A 19,870-nucleotide genomic window follows, 5' to 3' on the forward strand; every position below is an offset into this window, starting at 1 on the left:
TCTCACTAATACTTTGTTTGCTAGAGATGTGATTAGAATTCAAAATTTCTCATGCAAAACCTTTTTGGGTCAGATACTGAACTTTCAGCTGAAGATGGGGACAAAAGCACAGAACAACGACATTCATTCAGCACAGAAAGCTAACGAAAAATGAACTGGACTATGTTTTCACCAAGCTGTGATTTCGCTAATTACCCGTACAGTTTGTGTATATGCTCTGTTATTTTATACTTTGAATGGAGAAAAATTGCAACAGCAGCACTCCCTGTGAAGCCCTTTCCTACAATGCCCTTTGGTGAGTATCAAGTCGTTCCCTTTAGGTACATGTATAAATTCTTTAAGTGAAACCACTAGAAGGCATCTGTACCAAACCCACAAGAGGTTGCTGAAAAAAAAGAACTGTCAAAGTTGTTTCTATTCCAACCTCTCAATCCAGAGCTAAGGCCTTCATTATTTCTTTAAAACACATTTCATGCATTTAAAAAAACAGAAAGGAGCTCAGAGACTTTTATTAACCCCCCAATATTTCTGATAACTCTTTCATAACAATTCTCATATGAACTTTGCCTAAAAATCAGTGCAGAAAGCTTTACAGAAAGTAAAGCACCACTAGTATTTACTTATTTTGGCTCACATTGAATAATTTTTTTGAATATTTTTCAGTGCAAATTGAGTCTGGAGAAGTAAATCAAGCTGCTCATCATGCACATTTTACAGCCAAACAAGAAGTGTCAAGTGTATTTAAAATTAGCATAGCAGCAGTTGTTTGGCTCTCACCAAAGACTCTTGCAGATCACAATCTGTTAGGGCATTTGTTTGTACATGGTACTGCCTATTGCTCACGTGGACATCCTAAGCTGAAGCTAGACATGGCTAACAGTGGTGCTGAGTCCAGAGCTTGAACAAGGTTGCCCAACATCTCCAGGAACATTGCAGCTGCTCACAGAGAACTTGTCATATGGTCAGCGCAGTGCAGCTGCACATTTGGGCTCCCAGGAGCTCGAGGAAGAGTCTGTGCTTGTGCAGCTTGGCAGAGGGAAGTCCTCTGCTGGTGATTAAAATGCATGAATGGAAAAGGAAAAGCTGGAGTGCATCAAACTCACATAACCTGTTTGAATCTCTTCTAGTCAGTTATACCAAAACAGCCGCAGCTATTAAGCTATTTAAGCTATGGCTTCAAACTGCAGCCAAAAACTCTAGGGCTTAGCAAAGTTGGGGCTCACACTGCTTGATGTGACAGGAATTAAACAAGGTATTCTAGAGGAGTCCATAATAATGAACATCTGTTCAGCACAAACAAACAAGAAACACCTCTTTCTATACGAAACCACAGTTGTACTTTCAGCTTTGAGGCACACAGCTGCAAATTAAAAATGTTAGTTCTCCACTTGCTGTCCTTCAGCTGTGTGGGGATGCACACAATATCCTTCCTGATGGAGGCACAGGCTTTGCAAGAGCTCCACAGCTGATAAACTGAGAAGGAACAGACAGCTATACTGGTCCTGCACGTCGAGCAATAATTTATGCACACATGACTTGAACGTTTTCACCCCTTCATCTGCAGCTGGAAAATTCTTGATAAGTTTGTGGTCTACAGCATTTGCTAGCTGTGCAGATCAAGTTGTGGTCTGGGGAGCTGGTGGGAAGGAAGATGTTCACAGAACATGACTGACCCTGTCAGCCTCTAGGCCAACACTTTCAAAGCAAACCACAGAATGACTCTGGAGGAATTTTACAGAAGTTATCTCTGTCCTGGCAATTTCACTTGTTATACTTGGGCCCTGTACTTCTAGGCTGAACTACAGACTGCAACACAGTAAATATAGGAAGCATAAACAAACTCTGGTGCTGTATCAGTTTTCTACTCTAAGATATCCTTATCGTATACATCAATTAGTAGAATTTGGTTGCAAAGAGCAGATTACAATGTGTTCTGTCAAAGAAATAACTGTTTGACATATCTGAAATACCTCTCAGAAGAACTTCCACATGAAGTAGGCTACAAATGCTGAACAGAAGGGTTAGTAATGAATTGCTGGGGTCTTCATAGAGCTAAAGACATCATTCATTTAATAATTTCCTTATTCGTTAAGATATGGTGCATCCTAGTTCAGTAAGGAAAAATGACAAATTGAGACCAGACAGACAGAGGATCTTCACCACCACTGCATAGTTAACTGATATGTACTCCAGCTTCAAAGCTTTTGCAGTATCACTGCTACAGCTATTGCTACAAACTAAAGCATGATCCCTCCAGGGATAAACACTAGTTAAATGAAAAGAAGATCAGTCATGATTGCACGTCTGGCACAGCCCTGATGGAGAAAAGGTAGAAAGCCTGAATAATTTCTCATTTGGATGAATTTTTGGAAATAAGACATTGCTTGTGATGGCTATTTTCTCCCAGATAAGGAGTAAATTTTAGGCTCAATTTATGTTCATGATGATGCAGTTTCAAAAGAAATGAGAGAGAGAAAAAGAGAGAAGCACAGTCCTAGGCATTCTTGGCTTCATTACATTCTTGTTTTCACTTCTACTGTAATGGCATAAGTGAACTGAGAAGATAATGAGCTAGATCAAAGGGAAACACATTTTGAAGTCTTAAAAAAGTTTAAGTAATCTTGCATGTATTTGTTTCCTAACATAACTCACCACTAAAAGCAGAAAGCAGAAAGATACTGTGGGGAAGTCCTGAATTCCTGAAATCTAAATTCAAGAACTAATATATAATCTATATAATGTCTCATCCCGTTTCTCACATGGGGCAAACAAAGCTCTTAATCTTGCAGACACAAAAAAGAAACTAGTGCAGCAGACATTACTAAAAGCATAAACATAAGATACTGTGTGATAGGAACAGAATACATTAAAATGTATTTTGGATACATGCAATCTCAAAAATAAATCTGTGCTATGACAAAGTTACTGTGAGTACTACACGTTCATGAGGGGAAAAAAAAGTCTTCCTTACCTGCAATTGCTTCAAGACTAGGGATTGCAATAGTGCTGTAAGTGCTAATGCATTTACAGGACCACGTGCGAACTAAGGTTTCCTCTGCATTTTCCAGACCTGGTAGTCTGTCCACGAAGAAAGAGCCCCACTGCTTAGATGCAGAGTAGGGAATTTTGGGCTGATATCCCTGAAATAAAAATGAGTAAACATGTAAGCTCACAGAAAATATCTTCACGCTCTATGCAACCACAAGCATTAGTTTAAGAAGTCTGTAGTATTTCTCTTATTTTCTGGGAAAAATGTATTTCATCTCAGGAACAAAATGTGACTTAAAAATACCGTGAAAAAGAATAACAATCATACTCTGATAAGTAACTAACTTTGGTCTAAACAATTTCCCTCGGCTGTAAAAGTTGCCTTTAAATCTCTTTTCCCACAGAAATGTTTTTTTTATTTTTTTTTTAAGCAGATAGCAGGACCAGCTTGCTGACTTTCTCTGACACAGTATCTGAGCCAGCACAATGCAACCAGGAGCCCTTCCTACCAGAAAGGAGAAACTCCCCCAGCTGCTGAGCTTTGCAGGATGCAGTGTTTCACCTGTGCTACTTTATCTGCTTCTCAGCTGATGAATGGACAGAGAATCATGGAAACCACAGTGAGCTGCTCAGCTGCCTAACAAATTATGACAAATAGATTTTTCCTGTGTACATTTTTCAGTCAACAACATACAGACTCACTAAAGCAGCAATATTGGGAAAAATGACCTTTTTTTTTCTACAGTTCATCTTGAAATCTGCTATATATTGCCTCGAGCAGCCAGAAAAAGCTCCACGAGGCCTCTACAGAAAGATTAAAAAATGTAAACCAAAATTGCAAACTAAACAGCAGAAAATCTGTTAAAGTCATTTTTGTGCAAAGTACATTTTCAGACTAACAAAGCACGGAACAGACATTTAAGAGGGTGCCTCCTGATCTGTAAACTTTCGTACTTTATTTTCCATTTAACCCCTTTCTTAATAGTTTTGAGAAAGAGCCAAAATAATTTATTTTTATGACAGAGATGCATGGCTTCTGACCACAACAAAGCTGCCGATCCAGCCAAACAAACCCCATCAGTAAATACAGAGCAATTGTTTCAGTATTTCTGAGTACAGTTCTTTCTCCGAGCGCAGATGGGGGAAGGGGCAGGACCGATTTGGGCAAATACAGACACAGGTTTTTGTCTTCTGATGTAAACAGGTTGGAAAAAAACGTACCTTTAGTACCAAAAAAATAGCAGTTTGGCTGCCACTCAGGAGCTGCATTTTTTTTTCCTCTCACATTGGGATGACATCTTAGCCTTTTTTGTCTTTCCATGCAAATTCTGGGACTTCACATCATTTTTAATTAAATATAGATACTGTGCTGAATTCAACTCCATTTGCCAGCTGAATGCAGAAAACTCTTAGGGCCATTCCAGCTGTTCAGGTGATTAATAAAAAAATTCCATAAAAAGTACTGGCCCACATAAATGTTTGAACAAAGACAAGGCCCTGTTTATTGACAAATGAAACAAATCTGAAGCTTGTGCTTTTTAAGATGCGTCCTTGCAGTCAGAGGAGTTGTTTTGCTTTTTTTTCAGAGATCTGACTCAGAGATCTGATGTGGTGGGAACTTCTTACTTGTTAAGGAGGAGGAAGATAAATGCAAGATTTATAGTCCAAGCCTTTAATAAAACCAAACTCAGGCATAAATATTGTCATAATCTCATCTGGAGGTGAACTGATGTTTTGCTGCTGGCTTACCTCCACATCATGAGTTCATTTTCTAGCAGGCTACATCCTTATTCCAAATATGAAAAAAAAGCTATAAAATGTTGCCCATATACTTACAAGGTATCTGTTATCACTATGTGTGTCATTCCCAAATGCTGTTTAGAACGTCTGTATCTCACCTGAACCATACGTAGCCCACAGTGAAGGTAAGACCACAAAGCCTACACATTTGCAGATCAAGTCTAAGTTCCCTGGTGACACCTCTGCTTCCCACATAACCAGAGACACATGTTTAACATGCGAGCTCTGCGAGGTCCCCCACCAACCCTAGTAGTAACCTCTCCTTGCATGGCTACAAATCCTACCAAGTTGTATCCACCCCCTTCTTTGGGGTGCCCCCAAAGCCCTCGAGGTGTGGGCTTGCTCTCAGGCATACCAGTCAGACAGCAGGAGGAGGTTAAATGTTGACTGTGAGACCAGGGCACAGGGTCTCAAAGATTATGTCTAGACATCAGAGAGTAATGATGGTACAACTGCTCTCCAACATTCAAGGCTTCCCCCTAAATTAAAGCACCTGGGATGCTTATTAACACCCTTACTTTATTAACTGCAGACAAATAGGGCCAGCTAACAGACCAGACAGGTTTAGTTAATGGGACTCTTGGGCAACAATGATTTGCCAGCTTACAAATTGCTTGTAGAAAACTGAATAACAGGAACCTGAGCTCTGAAGTTCTACCCTATTTGGTAAACAGGAGAAAGAAAACATGACAAAAGGGAGACTGAAGGGAAAAGTAAATCTGTAAAGCAATGTACATTTTTTAAAGGCATTAATGAAATGGGGATTTGCCATCTAAGCTGTTGTCTTTATACTGAGCAGGGGTTACTACAATTACTTCCATGTATACTGTATCCTGTGATACTGAGGGCTGTATGCCTTGTGCCAAAGTATTAAAACCACCACTGAGTGCTAGCAAAACCAGAATACAGTTTTGCCTGTGTAACAGCAGGATTCTGAGGTGCTTCTATCAGCAGAACGGTGCTGGTAAAGGTCACAACGAATTCATGTACCTGAATAAACAGCCATGCCATGTTAAGGATATTGCTTTAAGGATATCCCTCTCAGGTTGTTCCTGGAGGTACCTTTAGATTTGTGTTCAAGATAAACAGGAATAAAGAGATAAACAGAGCCAAGAGGCCTGAAGCCATCAGCCCTTGGCTGACGTCACTCAGAGGAGTCCTGGAAACACAGGCCTCAAGGGCTTGATCTCCTTAATAGCCACTAAGCAATACTGTGAAAATCAGGTTTTCCTTCTAACTGCAGAAATACTGTCTACGTCTGCCAACAGCTTCTTCCCTTTTTACCCCATTCACTCCTACAACCCTGTTTTTTTATATGCTGACTAGCTCCTCTGTAATGATTTCCCTTGAAATCCTGGGACTAAATCCAGCTCTTAGAGTTTTCATTGATGAAATTGATCACATATTTAAAGAACAGAAGAAAAAAACCAAACCCTCCGGCCAAGCAAAGAAACCCCCAAATCTGAGGGGAATCTAGTTTCAACACAATGCTTGCTTTTTTTTTTTCTTCTTCTTTTCTTTTCCTTGTATGCTGCCATTCACTTAAAAGCCAAGCAATTACATAAATAGTTTTTAGTTTGTTATTCTCTTGCTCATTTGGTTATGACTCACATACTCAAAAGAACTGCAGTTGTTTCCATAATTTCACAGTTCTGTGTGTCTGGCTTATATCAGGCATTCAAGTGAAGTGGAAAAGACAAAAACTGTTAATGAAAATGGAAATTACTTCCAGTTTGTGTGTGAGAAGGTTTTCCTTCCCTCTCCTTGTTAGTGATGAAATACCAGTCATGCAACTGAAAACAGTTTTTGTTATTTCTGAAAGATGCAATTGCAAATTAGAGGCAATATTTCATTTATTTAATATTGTTTAGTGAAGATTGATAGAAGGGAGGATTGTGTCTTGAATCAGATTTTCAGTCCCTCTTTGCACACACAGCATGGAATACAAAGTCTGCAATTGTGTATTTGTGGGAGATGAATGAATGGGAAGGCCAATGAATAATACTAAAACTACTAGCAATAGTGCCTGACTTTGTGCAATCCTCTGAGGTGGCTTTCCTCCGTTCTTAGCCAGAGGATTAATGGGAGAAGTTGATTAGGGGAATAAAAAGAAAACTTCCATGGGCTTGTAAAGGGAATCTCTTTGAATTAGTCCTGTTAAGTCAGTGGTGTCCAGTCAACTGCAGAGATATGGATGTGACCTGTTGTTCAGACTCCAGTGAGCAGCATGGTAATGAAATAACACCACTGACCTACACGGCCCCCTTGGTTCTGATTCCTTTAATCAACACAATTCATTTCTCCCTTGCTTACTTGCTGTCACTGGTAGCGTATGCAAACTGAACAGGGGTTTTCTGTGGCAGAGGTGTTATCTCCCTGATATGCTGCTGTCTATCATGACTGCTACAGCTTTAGTGGAATGTCAGACACCTGTCTAAAAGTTTCTCTTTCCTGCTTGATAACTGCAGTGATAGAGAAGATGGATCTCAACCAGAGGTACTGCAAAAAGATAAAAAAATAAATCATCATCAAGGGCTTAGAAACACATCACTCAGTAGCTCTACTTTTGTACTTCCAGGAAAAGAAACACGTTCTGGCTACTTTTTTAAATATGCCTGCTTCAGAAGCATGTATTGAGCATGCTTCAGAACCAATGGTTGAGTTTAAAGAAAGAAGCTTGGGGAGTTGTGTGTTCAAAGTGGCAAGGAGTCTCCAGTCAGAGACAAAGGATTTGTGGAGGATAATCGGTTATTTTTACAGCATCAGTTAATTACATTAAATTTTATTAACCCTTGTAGCACTACTCCTCACATTTCCTTTTTTCTTTTTCGTTTTTACTGAGGAACACATCTGGATAGGAGGCTGCACTTTGTTTGCCCCTATTTTTTTTTTCCCTGCACTTCAGGAAAGAGTCTAAACACTAATGGCTGCACGTCCTTCTTTATTTCACTGAGTGAAATGTCCTTATCTGACCTTAGTTTCAAATCAGAACAATGGGGGAAAACATTAAATAGGTATATTAAAAAAGCAAAGAATTACTAAGAGGATGAATATCCTTCCTGTTACCTGGTGTCAAGTTTGCAGAAAATGGACTCTAGTTCCTCAGCATGGCACACTGGAGGTACAACTCTATCATCTAAGTGCTGTTCCTTACCTACTTAGTTCTTCAGCAGTGGAGAGAAAGAAACTGTAGTAAAATTTCACCCTTAGGAGCAATTAGAGTGGTACTAATGTTAAGGGCTTGCTTCCCAACTGTGATCAACATTAAAATTTTACTATTTATATGAGGTAACAATCAGTAGTACGCATGTGACCACTGTTAGGAACAGTTAGTTCTATCTGAGTGTCACTGTCATCAAAATAAACAGCCTCTGCAGGAAGCAGTAAATGATAATTTCTCTGATATAAGGAAAACACAAGGAAAGTGTATTTCAGAGAGAAAAAAAGAACTTTAAAACAACCTCATAAAAACTATGGCCATGACATGAAGGGAAGTGTCATGAACTCGGTGGAACTCAGGTGCTGGACCTGATAAGCTTCTGTGAAACTTCTTGCAGGACAGAGAGCAGGTTCTCATTACTAGAAAGGAGAACTGTTATAATATATATATATATATTGCATGGCTCTTTTTCTGAGTTATCTCAGGGTAATGAAGGCTCTGTGATGCCTACACAATGCCAAGCTGGGACAGGATGGTGTGGTCTTGATGTCACCAAGAGGGTATGTCTGTGAGGGATGGGGCCAGCAACCTGGTGAGATAGGTGGGTCCATGCTCAGCACAGGTGGCGGGAGGCCTTTATGCAGCTTACTTTCTCCTCATTGAGGAAATATCTGCAAGGATCCCTTACCTCATATTTTCCTTTCTTCTCCAATGGCTCAGACTCAGACTCTGTAGGCACCATAAATTTGTCCCCTAGAAGCTCCTCCAAGATGAAGACAGTTTCCCAGTTGCTATAGTGATGAGCTGGGAAAATATCTGAGTGCATGCTGTCACCAAAATAAACAACCTACGAAGGAAGCAGTGAATTAAAAGTTCTTTGTATTGGAGGAAAACACAAGCAAACTGTATTTTGCAGAGAGAGAAAAAGAGCTTTAAAACAACCTAATAAAAATTCCTCTGTATTTACAGTTGGCCACAACACACACAGATCTTATTAATGTTTGGGCTTTTATCTTCAAACAGTTCAGTAAGGAAAAGGCTGACTCCACATCTCCTCGCTCTGATCCTCTGGGGGCACTGCCTGGGAATGCCCATGTAGGACTGGCACACATGATGGCGCAGAGATCTGTGACTGACGGAAACAGTTTGCCAGGAAGCAGTGGAAAAGACTTAAAAGAAAATGCACAGACCAACTGGGATGCATTCTGGACAACTTTGGAAATGGGAAAACAGCATCTTGAGGATTCAGAACTCTTCTGTACCCAGGTGGTAGTCAACCCACTACAGAAAAACACTCCCACCTACAAGTAGCCTTTTCATCCATGCAGAGTTGTCATTAAAATAAAGCGACGCTAATTTTCACTGATGTCACCCTTTCATCTATTTGATCTATTTTCTCAGAGAGATTGATTTTCTGATGATAATTGAACTCTACATGAAACTGCAGAAATGCATAACCAAGCACCCAGAATAAAAACATCTTACCTAGAAAGTTTACATATTCTAACAACAAAAAGACATATACACTCTTTCCAGTTCTGGACTGCAGTTTTTTAAACTTGTATTCATCAGGAATAGTATAACATTTTAGACTCTAGAACAGACCTATCATTGCTAAAGAAATGATAAACAGTTGGTTACTGGAAGACCGTGAAGAAGCAGGCAACTTTAGCTGTATTTTGTCACTCCTGATGCAGCTTTTGTCATGCATCCAAGGAAGCAGCAACTGCATGCCCTGCCTTCCTTTTAATGCAGGGAGTGTGCAGAGACCTTTTCACCAAGAGCAAGTTCAGAAATATTATGCACTGGAGAAGGTGTGGAGTAAGCTAACAAAGGTGAGTCTGTCGCTTTGTGCACTGACAGGTCATTTCAGTAAACATCAGCAACGAATCCGGACGCAATAGTCAGCTTTGACACGTAATGGAACTGCTCAACCCCAAAGCAGTGTGTGCAGAACAAAAAATTAGTGATTTATCACATCATCGACTGTAAGCTCATCTGGTGATATTTATATGGAAAAATGATACTTTTACAAAGATTTAATCCCACTTTTAACATACCTTGGGGTCCAACTTGCCAGTCATCTTCTTCAGTAGTTCATAAAGATGGACAGCATTGCCTTGGGAATACCAGCCCGGCTTATCCAGTGATAACAGAGCCTCTTGCTCCTCGTCATTTTCTGGAACCACCAAGCAAAATTGCCTGCTGTTAGTAAGAGCAGCACAGGCTCCTATATTTGTGAGATTTGTGAGAAGGTGCCTGTGCACTGCTTAGAGGATGTGGTCTAGTATGACATGAAAACAATAGCAGGGTCTGGCAAGAGGTTCCAGCCCTGGTACTGACCGTGGGTTCAGTCAGGATCTTTGGTAGCTTGGACATGAAGTGTCAGTTAAGAAGTGACTTTGCACACTCTCTTCAACAAGCAGGAAATAAAAAGGAATCGGAGTAGGCAGACATCTGTGAGGAAAGAAGCAGCTGAGCCTGATCTGCAAGGGCTACAGAGTTCCTAAGGAATCAAAGCTTTTGCCTCCTAAGGAAAGCAAAGAAAATCACACTGCAGACTGATGGAGATGCTACAGATCTAAGGCGAAACTCTGAAAGAGGGCAGACTATAAGTGAGAGCATGTACCTCTCCCAGAATTAGCCACCACTTTCAAACACTGACATAAATGCAATGAAACAGGCTGAGGTAGCTCTTTCAGGCATCAGCCAGCCTTAGATCAGCACATGCAATGAACAGTTTCAACTATGATCCAGTTTTGCAGAAATTACAAGATGGCTTTATGTTTAAGAGCACTAAAGATGTACATGGCAAACATCATTGCTCCTTTTGAAAGAGGAAAAAAAAAGAAGGAAAAAAAAGAAGAGATATACAGAGAAAGTCAGGAAACATTTTTTAATATTACACATCTATGAATTTGAATAAATACAAGATTTATTCTCAGACAACAATTCTATATTAAGGATGCCTTATAAAGTAGGAAGAAACAAGGAAATTCAATGTTGACACTAACAATTCATGTAGAACATGTGTAGAAATGTCTTTCCCTTTGTTCTTGTTCAGAAAATTATGACGATAAGTAAAACAACCACCATTAAAAATTCTTCCTTTTACATTTCCTGTTTTTTAAATTACATTTGACCAAACAACTTTTCATCAAATGGAAGCTGTCAAACTCCATCAAATTTGCTTTCCTTTCTATGCATTTTCAGATATTTTGTTAGGCTGGCTGAATGAGTAGACATAATTTTCAAACAAAGTGGATGTAGAAAAAGAACATTTCTCAAAGCAACTCTTTTGAGCTGCTACCAAAGGTTTCTATAGCTATCACTGTCTACAACAATGATCTCTCCAATTGGTCAGTCATGAAAACAGAAGAGAAAAACAGAGATATTAATGTGGACTTTTTAGAATACCTGTTTGCCACACTGCTGTTGCAGTTATAACAAATTACAGCAGTACCAGGTGGCTCTGGAAAAAGGCTCCACTTTACTGACTCTACAGACAAGGGCAGCCCTGGCTGAAAAAAATCACTCTAATTACAAGGTAGAACTCTCACTGTGAGACCCACTACTGTCACCTTTAGGTATGGGATTCATCTCACTTAACTTGATGCATCCTGTAGTCAGATTTTAATTTATAGTTACAATTAGAACTAGTTGGCCAGGCTTCCTTGGTAGGCAAAAGAGTGCAATAAGCACTTTCTAGAAGTGCCAGCTCTGTGGAGGTAAAATGCTTAATTAAGCTACAACTTCGCTTTTAGGTAGTGAAATTAGGGGAAATTTCAAGGCTTGGTTTTCTCAGTATGTGGAGGCAGCAAAGAAGCATCTGTGTTACAGGAACATCTTTATTTTGGAAGGAGCTTCAGAAAGCTGAGGAATTACTACAATGGATCTGAACAGGCAAACCTTGCGTCTTGAACAATGCCTGCTTGTGCCCATACAGCCAGCTTAAATATGTGGCAACGCTGGCAATTGTATTTCTGTAATCTAAAGGGGGAAGAAATGCACACTTTAATGGTGTTTCAGTGTCAGCAAGTCATTAATGAGAAGGGTTTCTAATCCAGTTCCACCTTCCCTGCGGCAAAATAGAGTCAGGAAAATTATTCTTCAGCACTGTCTGGTAAGGTCTCTTGTGGTAGTTTTGCCATGTGAAAATAAATACACAACAGCTTAGAAACCATTAATGATACAATTGACTCCAGCATTGTATTAGTTCCTTGCAACAGCAGCTCCAAGACAGTGCTCAAGAAGTTTATATACTTCCTGCAAAAGTGCTGCATAAACGTGATCATGATAGCTCCATATTTATATATCTTAGATATTCCAAGCGTTAACTTTGGCTGCACTCAGACAAGAGGAAATCTGCTGCTGACCTTCCTTCCATCTTGCTGTTATTGATTCTTAAAAGTTCGTTTGAAGGTCAGAACTGCTATGAATATTACCGTAACAGGAAGCCACACATACATAGGCGGAGATGCTAATGCTTCGGGTCTTAGAAGTTGGGAGGAAAGGGAGATGTCCTGACAATTTCAAACAGACTGGATAACCAAAAAGAATTTCTTAGATGATTAAGATAAAGCAACTTGCTTCCTTCTGAAGTCTAATATATCACTGCAGCCTGGATTCCTGGCTGCAGACTAAAAGCATGCCACAACAAGAAATGCAAAAGCATCAAACAGGTAAAATTAAAATTATTAAAACCAGAAAATGATTCTAGTAACACATTCGCCCAAGCTTCAACAGTGATTCAGAGCAATTTTCCTGAAGGGCAGATAATGTTCCTTTTTAACAACAGCAAAAAAAGCTTGACTCATGCTGGGGCTATATTAAAATGGCAGGAATGGCAATTTGAATATTGCTGGGTCTAACCTCGTGAAATATATTTCGATTCAGAAGTGTAACTCAGTCACCATAAGCACACACAGTTCTTCAGATACACCAACTCACTAACATGACTCAGTGAACTACTTTTCTAATTTTCTTAAACACACGTTGCAAGTTTATAACAGGCTGAAAAGCATCTGGTTCCATTCTAAACAAATATGCAAAAAGTAATCACCAAAGCTTATTCCCACTTAAATGACAACTGTTGGTAATTTCCTTTGGCTTGGAACAGCTTCCTCGGAAAGACTGCACAAGCTTGCTCCCTGCAGCATGCTCTCTGTTTATCGGCCCTACCTGCATAGGTGTGTGCCTGAACACATGAGGTCTTGAGTTTATGTCCACGGTGAATGTGAACTTGGTTGGGGCCTGCGCTGAGGTGGTTACACCACCAGCTCACCTAAAGGGCCAATTCCACACTGCTGTTTGTGCTGGAGACCACACATGTCAGTCACAGCCAGATGAGAACCTCCCAGTGAGTTGCCAGGGAGCCTGAGGACACTTGCACTCTGGCTCGTGATGCCACACTCAGGTGTGCTGTGGTGTAACTGTAGGGTGTGTGCAGCTCTCTGGCAGTCTGTTCCTTTGCCTTCCTGTCTTTTTCCTGGTACTCAGAAATGGGAGTTTCTGCACAACCCTTTTTAGGCTCATTAGGGGTACTGATATTTTTTGTTCCTTTGAACTGTGCAATGGAATGAAAACACTGGTCAACTCTGTTGCCAGTCACGTATATGATTGTCCTGCCTCCCTCTAATAAGGGTCAGCTCTCACAGGCTCTCACTACACACAGGCACTTAGCACAGATGTCTTTGCTGAGGCTTTGGTTACAACTTCAAGGGACAACTGTAAAACAAATACTTATCATGACCCACCACTGTCACATGCCTTTCTGCAAGTTAAAACTGTGTCATTTTGGGCCCCAAGGATATAAATATAAGAGCCTTGTTACGTTCTAGCCTGGCTTCCTGGCACGGTCTGATTCTGGATGGCATTTTGAGTTTGCTTACGAAGTACAAGGCCTCCTTTTCAGCAGGTAACTTAGGGCAAAAAACCACATCACTTCATAGATAAGGCATGGCTAAGCAAAATCCCTATGATGGCTTCTTCCAGTTCTAAATGCAATGAGATGGGATGAGATAAGCTGTAGACTTTCCCTGTAGCCCACATCCTCCATGAAGAAAGCTGGTACTCAGAGGCTGGAAGGGCACAAAACTTCATCCCCTGGGGACACTATGCATGATGAATGATGTGCAACAGCACCAGAGCAATCCTTACCAAACCTGCTAAGGATCCAATAATATGGTCGGATAAGATGAAAGTAAAAGATAAAGTGTACTTTGAAATTGTTCTGGGCATTTAAGAACCACGGGCTTCATACAGAAATGAAATACATTTATAAAATGTTTTACATCACCAGTTTCAAGAAAATATTTTTATTTTTTGATTGAAATCTGTACTGCTGCTAAAGATGAATTGTGCTAAACATTAGGATACAAAGTTTTCCTTGTTTGTAAGAAAATCAGTATTTCCTTTATAGCAAGTAAGTTTCTTTTTGAAAAGAATGATTATTGTGCTACAGAAACTGAAAACTTATCACTACAGATTTAGCGATTTCTTTTCAAATCTGTCAAAGCATTAATTTTACAGCTAGAAATAGTCTGGCTAATGAATAAAGCATTTCTATTTAGAATGTTGATATGATAAAGTACAAGCAAGGCCTTTTTTCCTTATTTTTGGAAAGTGATTCATCTGCAAGTTCATTTCTAACTATAGTTCATGCAGAGATTTGCTGAAGCCTTTTCATAATTTCATTAATTGTGTTTATAACGCAGAGAACTTCTATTGTGGAAAGATAAGAGAGATATAAATGCAGAATTTCATTTCTTCTTCTATGTATTCAGCAAGATTATTCTTTTTTATTTAAATTAAATTAAATAGGGATTTTTTGAGAGGTGCCAAATGGCAAGATGAAAAATAAATTTCCACCCCAGGACTGTTGTATTCTGAAATTCTAGACCTCCTTAGTTTTGTAAGAAGATTCCAGAGTTTCATACACGAGGATCTTGGAACTCTCAATATCCAGACAAATGTCCCCAAATCTCCCTATCAATATTAATATTGTAGTTCTCCTGGAGATCCCTACATAATTATGGACACATGCTTTTCCAGGAAGTATTTCAGAATCAAGTAAGCCAGGAGAGATATGGCAATTACGAAAACAAAACAAAACAAAACAAAACAGAACAAAGCACACAATGATTTATAGAACATATAGTTTAGTTCTAGCAACTGACTAAAATCCTTCTCACAAGTACTTTACCCCAAAAATTGGCATTATTTTCCAAAAAAACCCAAAACAACCCCATATTAGTCATTTGCAAAATGTTCTTTCTTTTACTGAAATACTGGGTGTCGGCGTTACAATTCATATGAACTAAATTAATTCTCAGAAATAGGATTTCAAAAGTAAAACTCATTTTCTACCATGTTTATGTTCAGAAAGAATCTGCTCCAGCCATGGAGAATTTGCAGGCTGTATTGCCCTCCGAGGATGGGCTGCTCCAGGGATGCTGCAGGCACAAAGAAGAGGGGAGACAAAGGATCCCTTGGCCCGTCCTGTTCAGACCTGCTAAGAGGTGCATTGTGGATATTTTCAAAAGAAGTTCTTTACTTTTGAAACCATGTTAATCTAAACCAGAGTGACTTAATCAGAGCATTGTTAGGAAACTGATTTGGGCTATTTTGGATGAAGCTGTGTGGCTGTGGAGAATCACCATTCCTCTCAGGCTGATGTTGTGGCAGACAGTATTAGATTTTGGCAATATGGGAAAGCTCAGTTTTTAGGGTAGCACCAATGACAAGATGAGGCCCAACAGCCTGATTTCTGATCTAATCTGCAATCACACACAATGTATTTTCCTTGGACTGTGTAGATTGCAGTCATGGAGTCTATCATAACACTGTAAGTTTCTCTAGCAGCATCTACTGAAATATGGCATGCTGGGATTTGATTTTGGAGCATACATTCTGCACTAAAAACTGACACTGCAGTGTGGTAAGGAAAAGCTTCCTGCCCTTCATTTATTTGCACCAGTGACATTAAAAGAAGGAGGAGAAATAAAAAGACCAGCAGTTCTTTAATCCTCAACTTCAGCATAAACAATATTTTTTTCCTGTGTCTTACTATTTCAGGTATAAACTGTATTATGTAAAGTGAAGAGACAGTTTGATTCTGAAGAAGCAAATCTGAATACAGCATACAGCAATATACAGACTGCTGCAAAGAGAATAGTAATTGTTGAGCAGCTATACATAAATTAAATGCTGTTATTTACACGTAAGTATGTGTAGAAAAGAGGAGCAGATGGGACACATGCTATCACGTTCTTTAGCTTGCACTCCAAGTAGCTAATGAAGTTGGAAGGAAGACCTGCAGACATATCCTGTGCCTGTACAGCTTATTTCAATGTGAACAGATAACTAAATCTGTACAAAGTGGGAAACATGGAAGGAAGTATATAACTGACATACAGAAAATGAAGGCAAATTCCTTGTCAGTCATTCTCTATTGCCCCTGCTTTTGTGAAAACATATTACTTATACTAAGTCATTTTTTTCTCTGCTGAACTGCTTACCTAGAAGTCATAGACTGTAGGCAAAAAGCAAAACAGTTGATAGATCTTGAAATAAATAAATCTGCATGTTAATAGCTGCCCAAGCATACAATAGCTCCTGATAGTGGTTATTAGAACAGATTCAGGCTGTCCCTCTGCCTCAGCAATTACAAGAAAGCAACCACACCCAAGCCCATGGCAGTTTCCCCCATGGCTGTCAAGGACAGCAGCCAACAGCAACGACCTTCCTGCGCTTTTAAGGGCAGGATGTGACAGACAGCAAGGTCAGTCCTGAGGTCTGGGGACAACGTTATGGCCTTGTGGACATACGTGACTGGACGAATTCACAAGAGAGGCAAAAAAAGGTGGCAACATTAGAACAACTGACAGAGATTTCAAATGCTTGTTAAGGCCTGCTGCAGGGCCAGATGTGTATCTTTGGCATTGGGGAACATCAGAATGATAAACAGTGAGAAACTCTGTTCCTAAAAACTGTATTAAATTGAAGGAAATACACTGTAACTTTATATTTAATCAACTAAATGAAAAAAAAAAACACAAAACCCAACACATTAGGAAACTGATGTTTTAAGAAAGACAAACTTTTAGGTGTCAGTCACTGTAAATCTCAGAACAACATAAACAGGGCTGGAGATGACAAGGAAGAAAGGAAACTACTAATTCCTGGCAAAATAAGTTTAGGCACTCTAATAGGAAGACTGACATGACAAAAATTGTAGTAATGTTTTTTTTTTTTTTTGAAGATGTAAAAGTGAAATGATCCCCATGGCACTTCCTATAATTCTATATCTCCTTATCTATGCACTTTGTGTGGTTTGCAAAACCACTCTGTGTCTATATGAACATGCAATTTACCTTGTTTCTGAGAATCAAGAGCACTGTGCCAGATCTCCATATGCAGGAATTTCACAGATAAAATCTCTCGCTACTATTATTCCAGAAAAAATAATAATCTTGGAATGCTCAGCATTAGTCTGCAGTATCACAGAGACACCTGGGATCTGTGGACAGTAATAATATATAAATTCCTTTTGTAGCAGATAAGAATCAGTTCAGAATTATCTTCATCTTACCGATGAAAAGTCCTGGGATTGCTAACCCTACCTAGAAAGACATTCAGTATACATATGTTAGTTTAAGACATCTGACTCCTACATGAACAACAGAGAAAGACTGATGAGTGAAGAGAGTGAAGAATGTGGTACACCACTTTTAACTTTTCCTGAGCTTTCAGCTCTGAGTTCTCTGATATTCTATTATTTCTCTGGCTATAAAATTAATGCTTTGACAGAGGTGGGAGAAGTAGAGCTGCTACAGAGACAGTCAGTTCTCTACCCACCTAAATTTCCTGCAGTGTACAGTAAGTCCACATCTGCTATTTATTGCAGTTCTTACTACTTTGTATCTTCCAACACACCTACTCCATGATTCTATGATACCAAAGCAGGCCAGATCTCAGCCTAGGCTTTCCTCATGACTCACCCTAGTGTTCTCAGCAAAATTCCAGGTCTTCTAACCAACTACTTGCTCCCAGTAGCAGATCTGATGTCTGCAGTACATAAAGCAACATGTGCTTTCTGTGAAAAACAATCCTACAAACTAATCTTAATAAAAGCTTGAAATTTTGGAAGAACACACAAGAGAACTCTAAAGCTTCTTAATGAAAACCAGCACATACAGATTCATGGAAAATATGCTGAAAAGAAGCGTTCTGCAGTGGTTGCCAGTCTCTGTCTGCCAGGAATGTACCATACACAACCCTCTGTTTTTGCTCTACTTAACTGTTCCAATCCCAATTTCCAAAATGACAAAAAATCAAACCATGAGGTAACTTCAAAGTTCTCTGTCTAAGAAGAAAACAATTAAAGAGAGAAAAAAATAATAATATAAAACCACTTTCATCTCTTATGTCTTACACATGTGTAATCTATGCCAAATAATTATTTTCCTCTGTGAAGTCATATTGGTCAATCTACCCATGATGAAGGGAATCTTCCAAGCATTCATTGTGGAATTCCAGTGGTTTAAAGACTATTATAGTAAGTTTAACCTAAATCTCCACCAACCAAACTCACACAGGTTTCCTCTTAGAGCAAAGGTAAATTTTACAATCTTGTATTAATCCATTCTGCATACAGAAAGACTTTGGCTTCTGTAGGCATGAGAGTAGACTTGCACAGATCACAGCTTTCTATTCAGTTTTTAGAACTCTCTGATTCAATTCAGTTGCTAAAATACCGGTGTCTGGTGGGATTTTTTTATGATTCATGGAGCCCTAACACCTTAATCCAGTTGCAAGCTGAGAAGGCATGGTTCTTCCATATGCCCTGTGCCACTTCTGTAAGACTTGTGTTTGGGTTCCTTGGGTCTCTCAATCAGCCCTGGGGGCCTATGCTCAGGACACAAATGCACCGAACCTGGGATTCAGCTCCAGATGCAGAAACACAGCAGTAAGGGTCCACGATAGGAAGCACAGCCACTGCAGATTGCACCATTAAGTCAGTGGGGCTAACGTACCCTATAGAGTACAGTGTTGGAATCCCATTTGGGCAAGTCTGGGAATTTCCATTTGGGCAACTGTACAGCTTTCCACTGACTGTGTTGGTTAGCTCTTCATTGTCAAGTTGAGTTATATAAAAAATTGATAGATAGCTAGGTTAGTTTCTGTATATACTGGTTTCTATATCCACTCTTGGTATTTATTGATTTGTTTGGTCTTTCCTCCCCATAGGAAAGATTTTTAGGGCAGGGAATGACTGTTACAATGTGGTTGTCTGACAATTTTTGCTTATGGAAGTGGCTTGCAACTGAATGACAAAAAATTCTAAAAACTAACCATCTCTCTGATACATGATTGGCAAGAAATGAAGCCAACAAAGACATCAAGGGTGTAACATTCAATTTGTAAACAGAAGTAGAGTCTGTGTGAGTTAATAAGCTTTCCACTTGGACTTTTTCTATTCTATGGACAAAATGGAACACTTCTGTTAACCATCTTATTGGAAATGCACAAAACAGATCAGAAGGGAATACATATTCAAAATTCAGACCAGGTTATGACAATTCAAGTTCTGTGGGGATTCAATACCTAGAGAGAACAGGCCTGACAGTCCCCTCAGTAGCTCATCTTACTGTAAAAAATGTCTTGAATTATTTTTTTTTTATAATTGGGTTTCCTATGCATGGGAACTTTTGTACCTTATCTCCCTAATAATGCAGGTACAGTCCAGATAGGACTGTATCACAATTCCATTCACTGCTAAAATTCTGAAATAAAACAGAAAGTGAGTTTAAAATATGATTGAGAATTTTCTACTGATTCTGATTTCTAATAACCTTCCTAGCACATTTTATATATTGAAATATCATTATATATATGCATATATATATACACTATATCTAA

At 39.3% G+C, this 19,870-nt stretch overlaps 1 protein-coding gene across 1 annotated transcript in view; it reads right to left on the reverse strand.

The window, feature by feature from the left end:
• The window catches only part of NT5DC1 (5'-nucleotidase domain containing 1), a 126,311-nt gene that overhangs the window by 8,297 nt on the left and 98,144 nt on the right, over positions 1-19,870 (reverse strand). Inside the window, exons 9-11 of the mRNA XM_065734685.1 lie at positions 10,009-10,127; positions 8,637-8,795; positions 2,972-3,140 (exon numbers count right to left, since the gene is read on the reverse strand). Of these exons, the coding sequence (XP_065590757.1) occupies positions 2,972-3,140; positions 8,637-8,795; positions 10,009-10,127 (447 nt within the window). The remainder of the gene's footprint in view (positions 1-2,971; positions 3,141-8,636; positions 8,796-10,008; positions 10,128-19,870) is intronic.

Source organism: Cyrtonyx montezumae, unplaced genomic scaffold (genome assembly GCF_038088225.1).
Source record: "Cyrtonyx montezumae isolate F1298 unplaced genomic scaffold, pur_monq_1.0 scaffold_0, whole genome shotgun sequence".
In the NCBI taxonomy this organism is placed as follows: domain Eukaryota; kingdom Metazoa; phylum Chordata; class Aves; order Galliformes; family Odontophoridae; genus Cyrtonyx; species Cyrtonyx montezumae.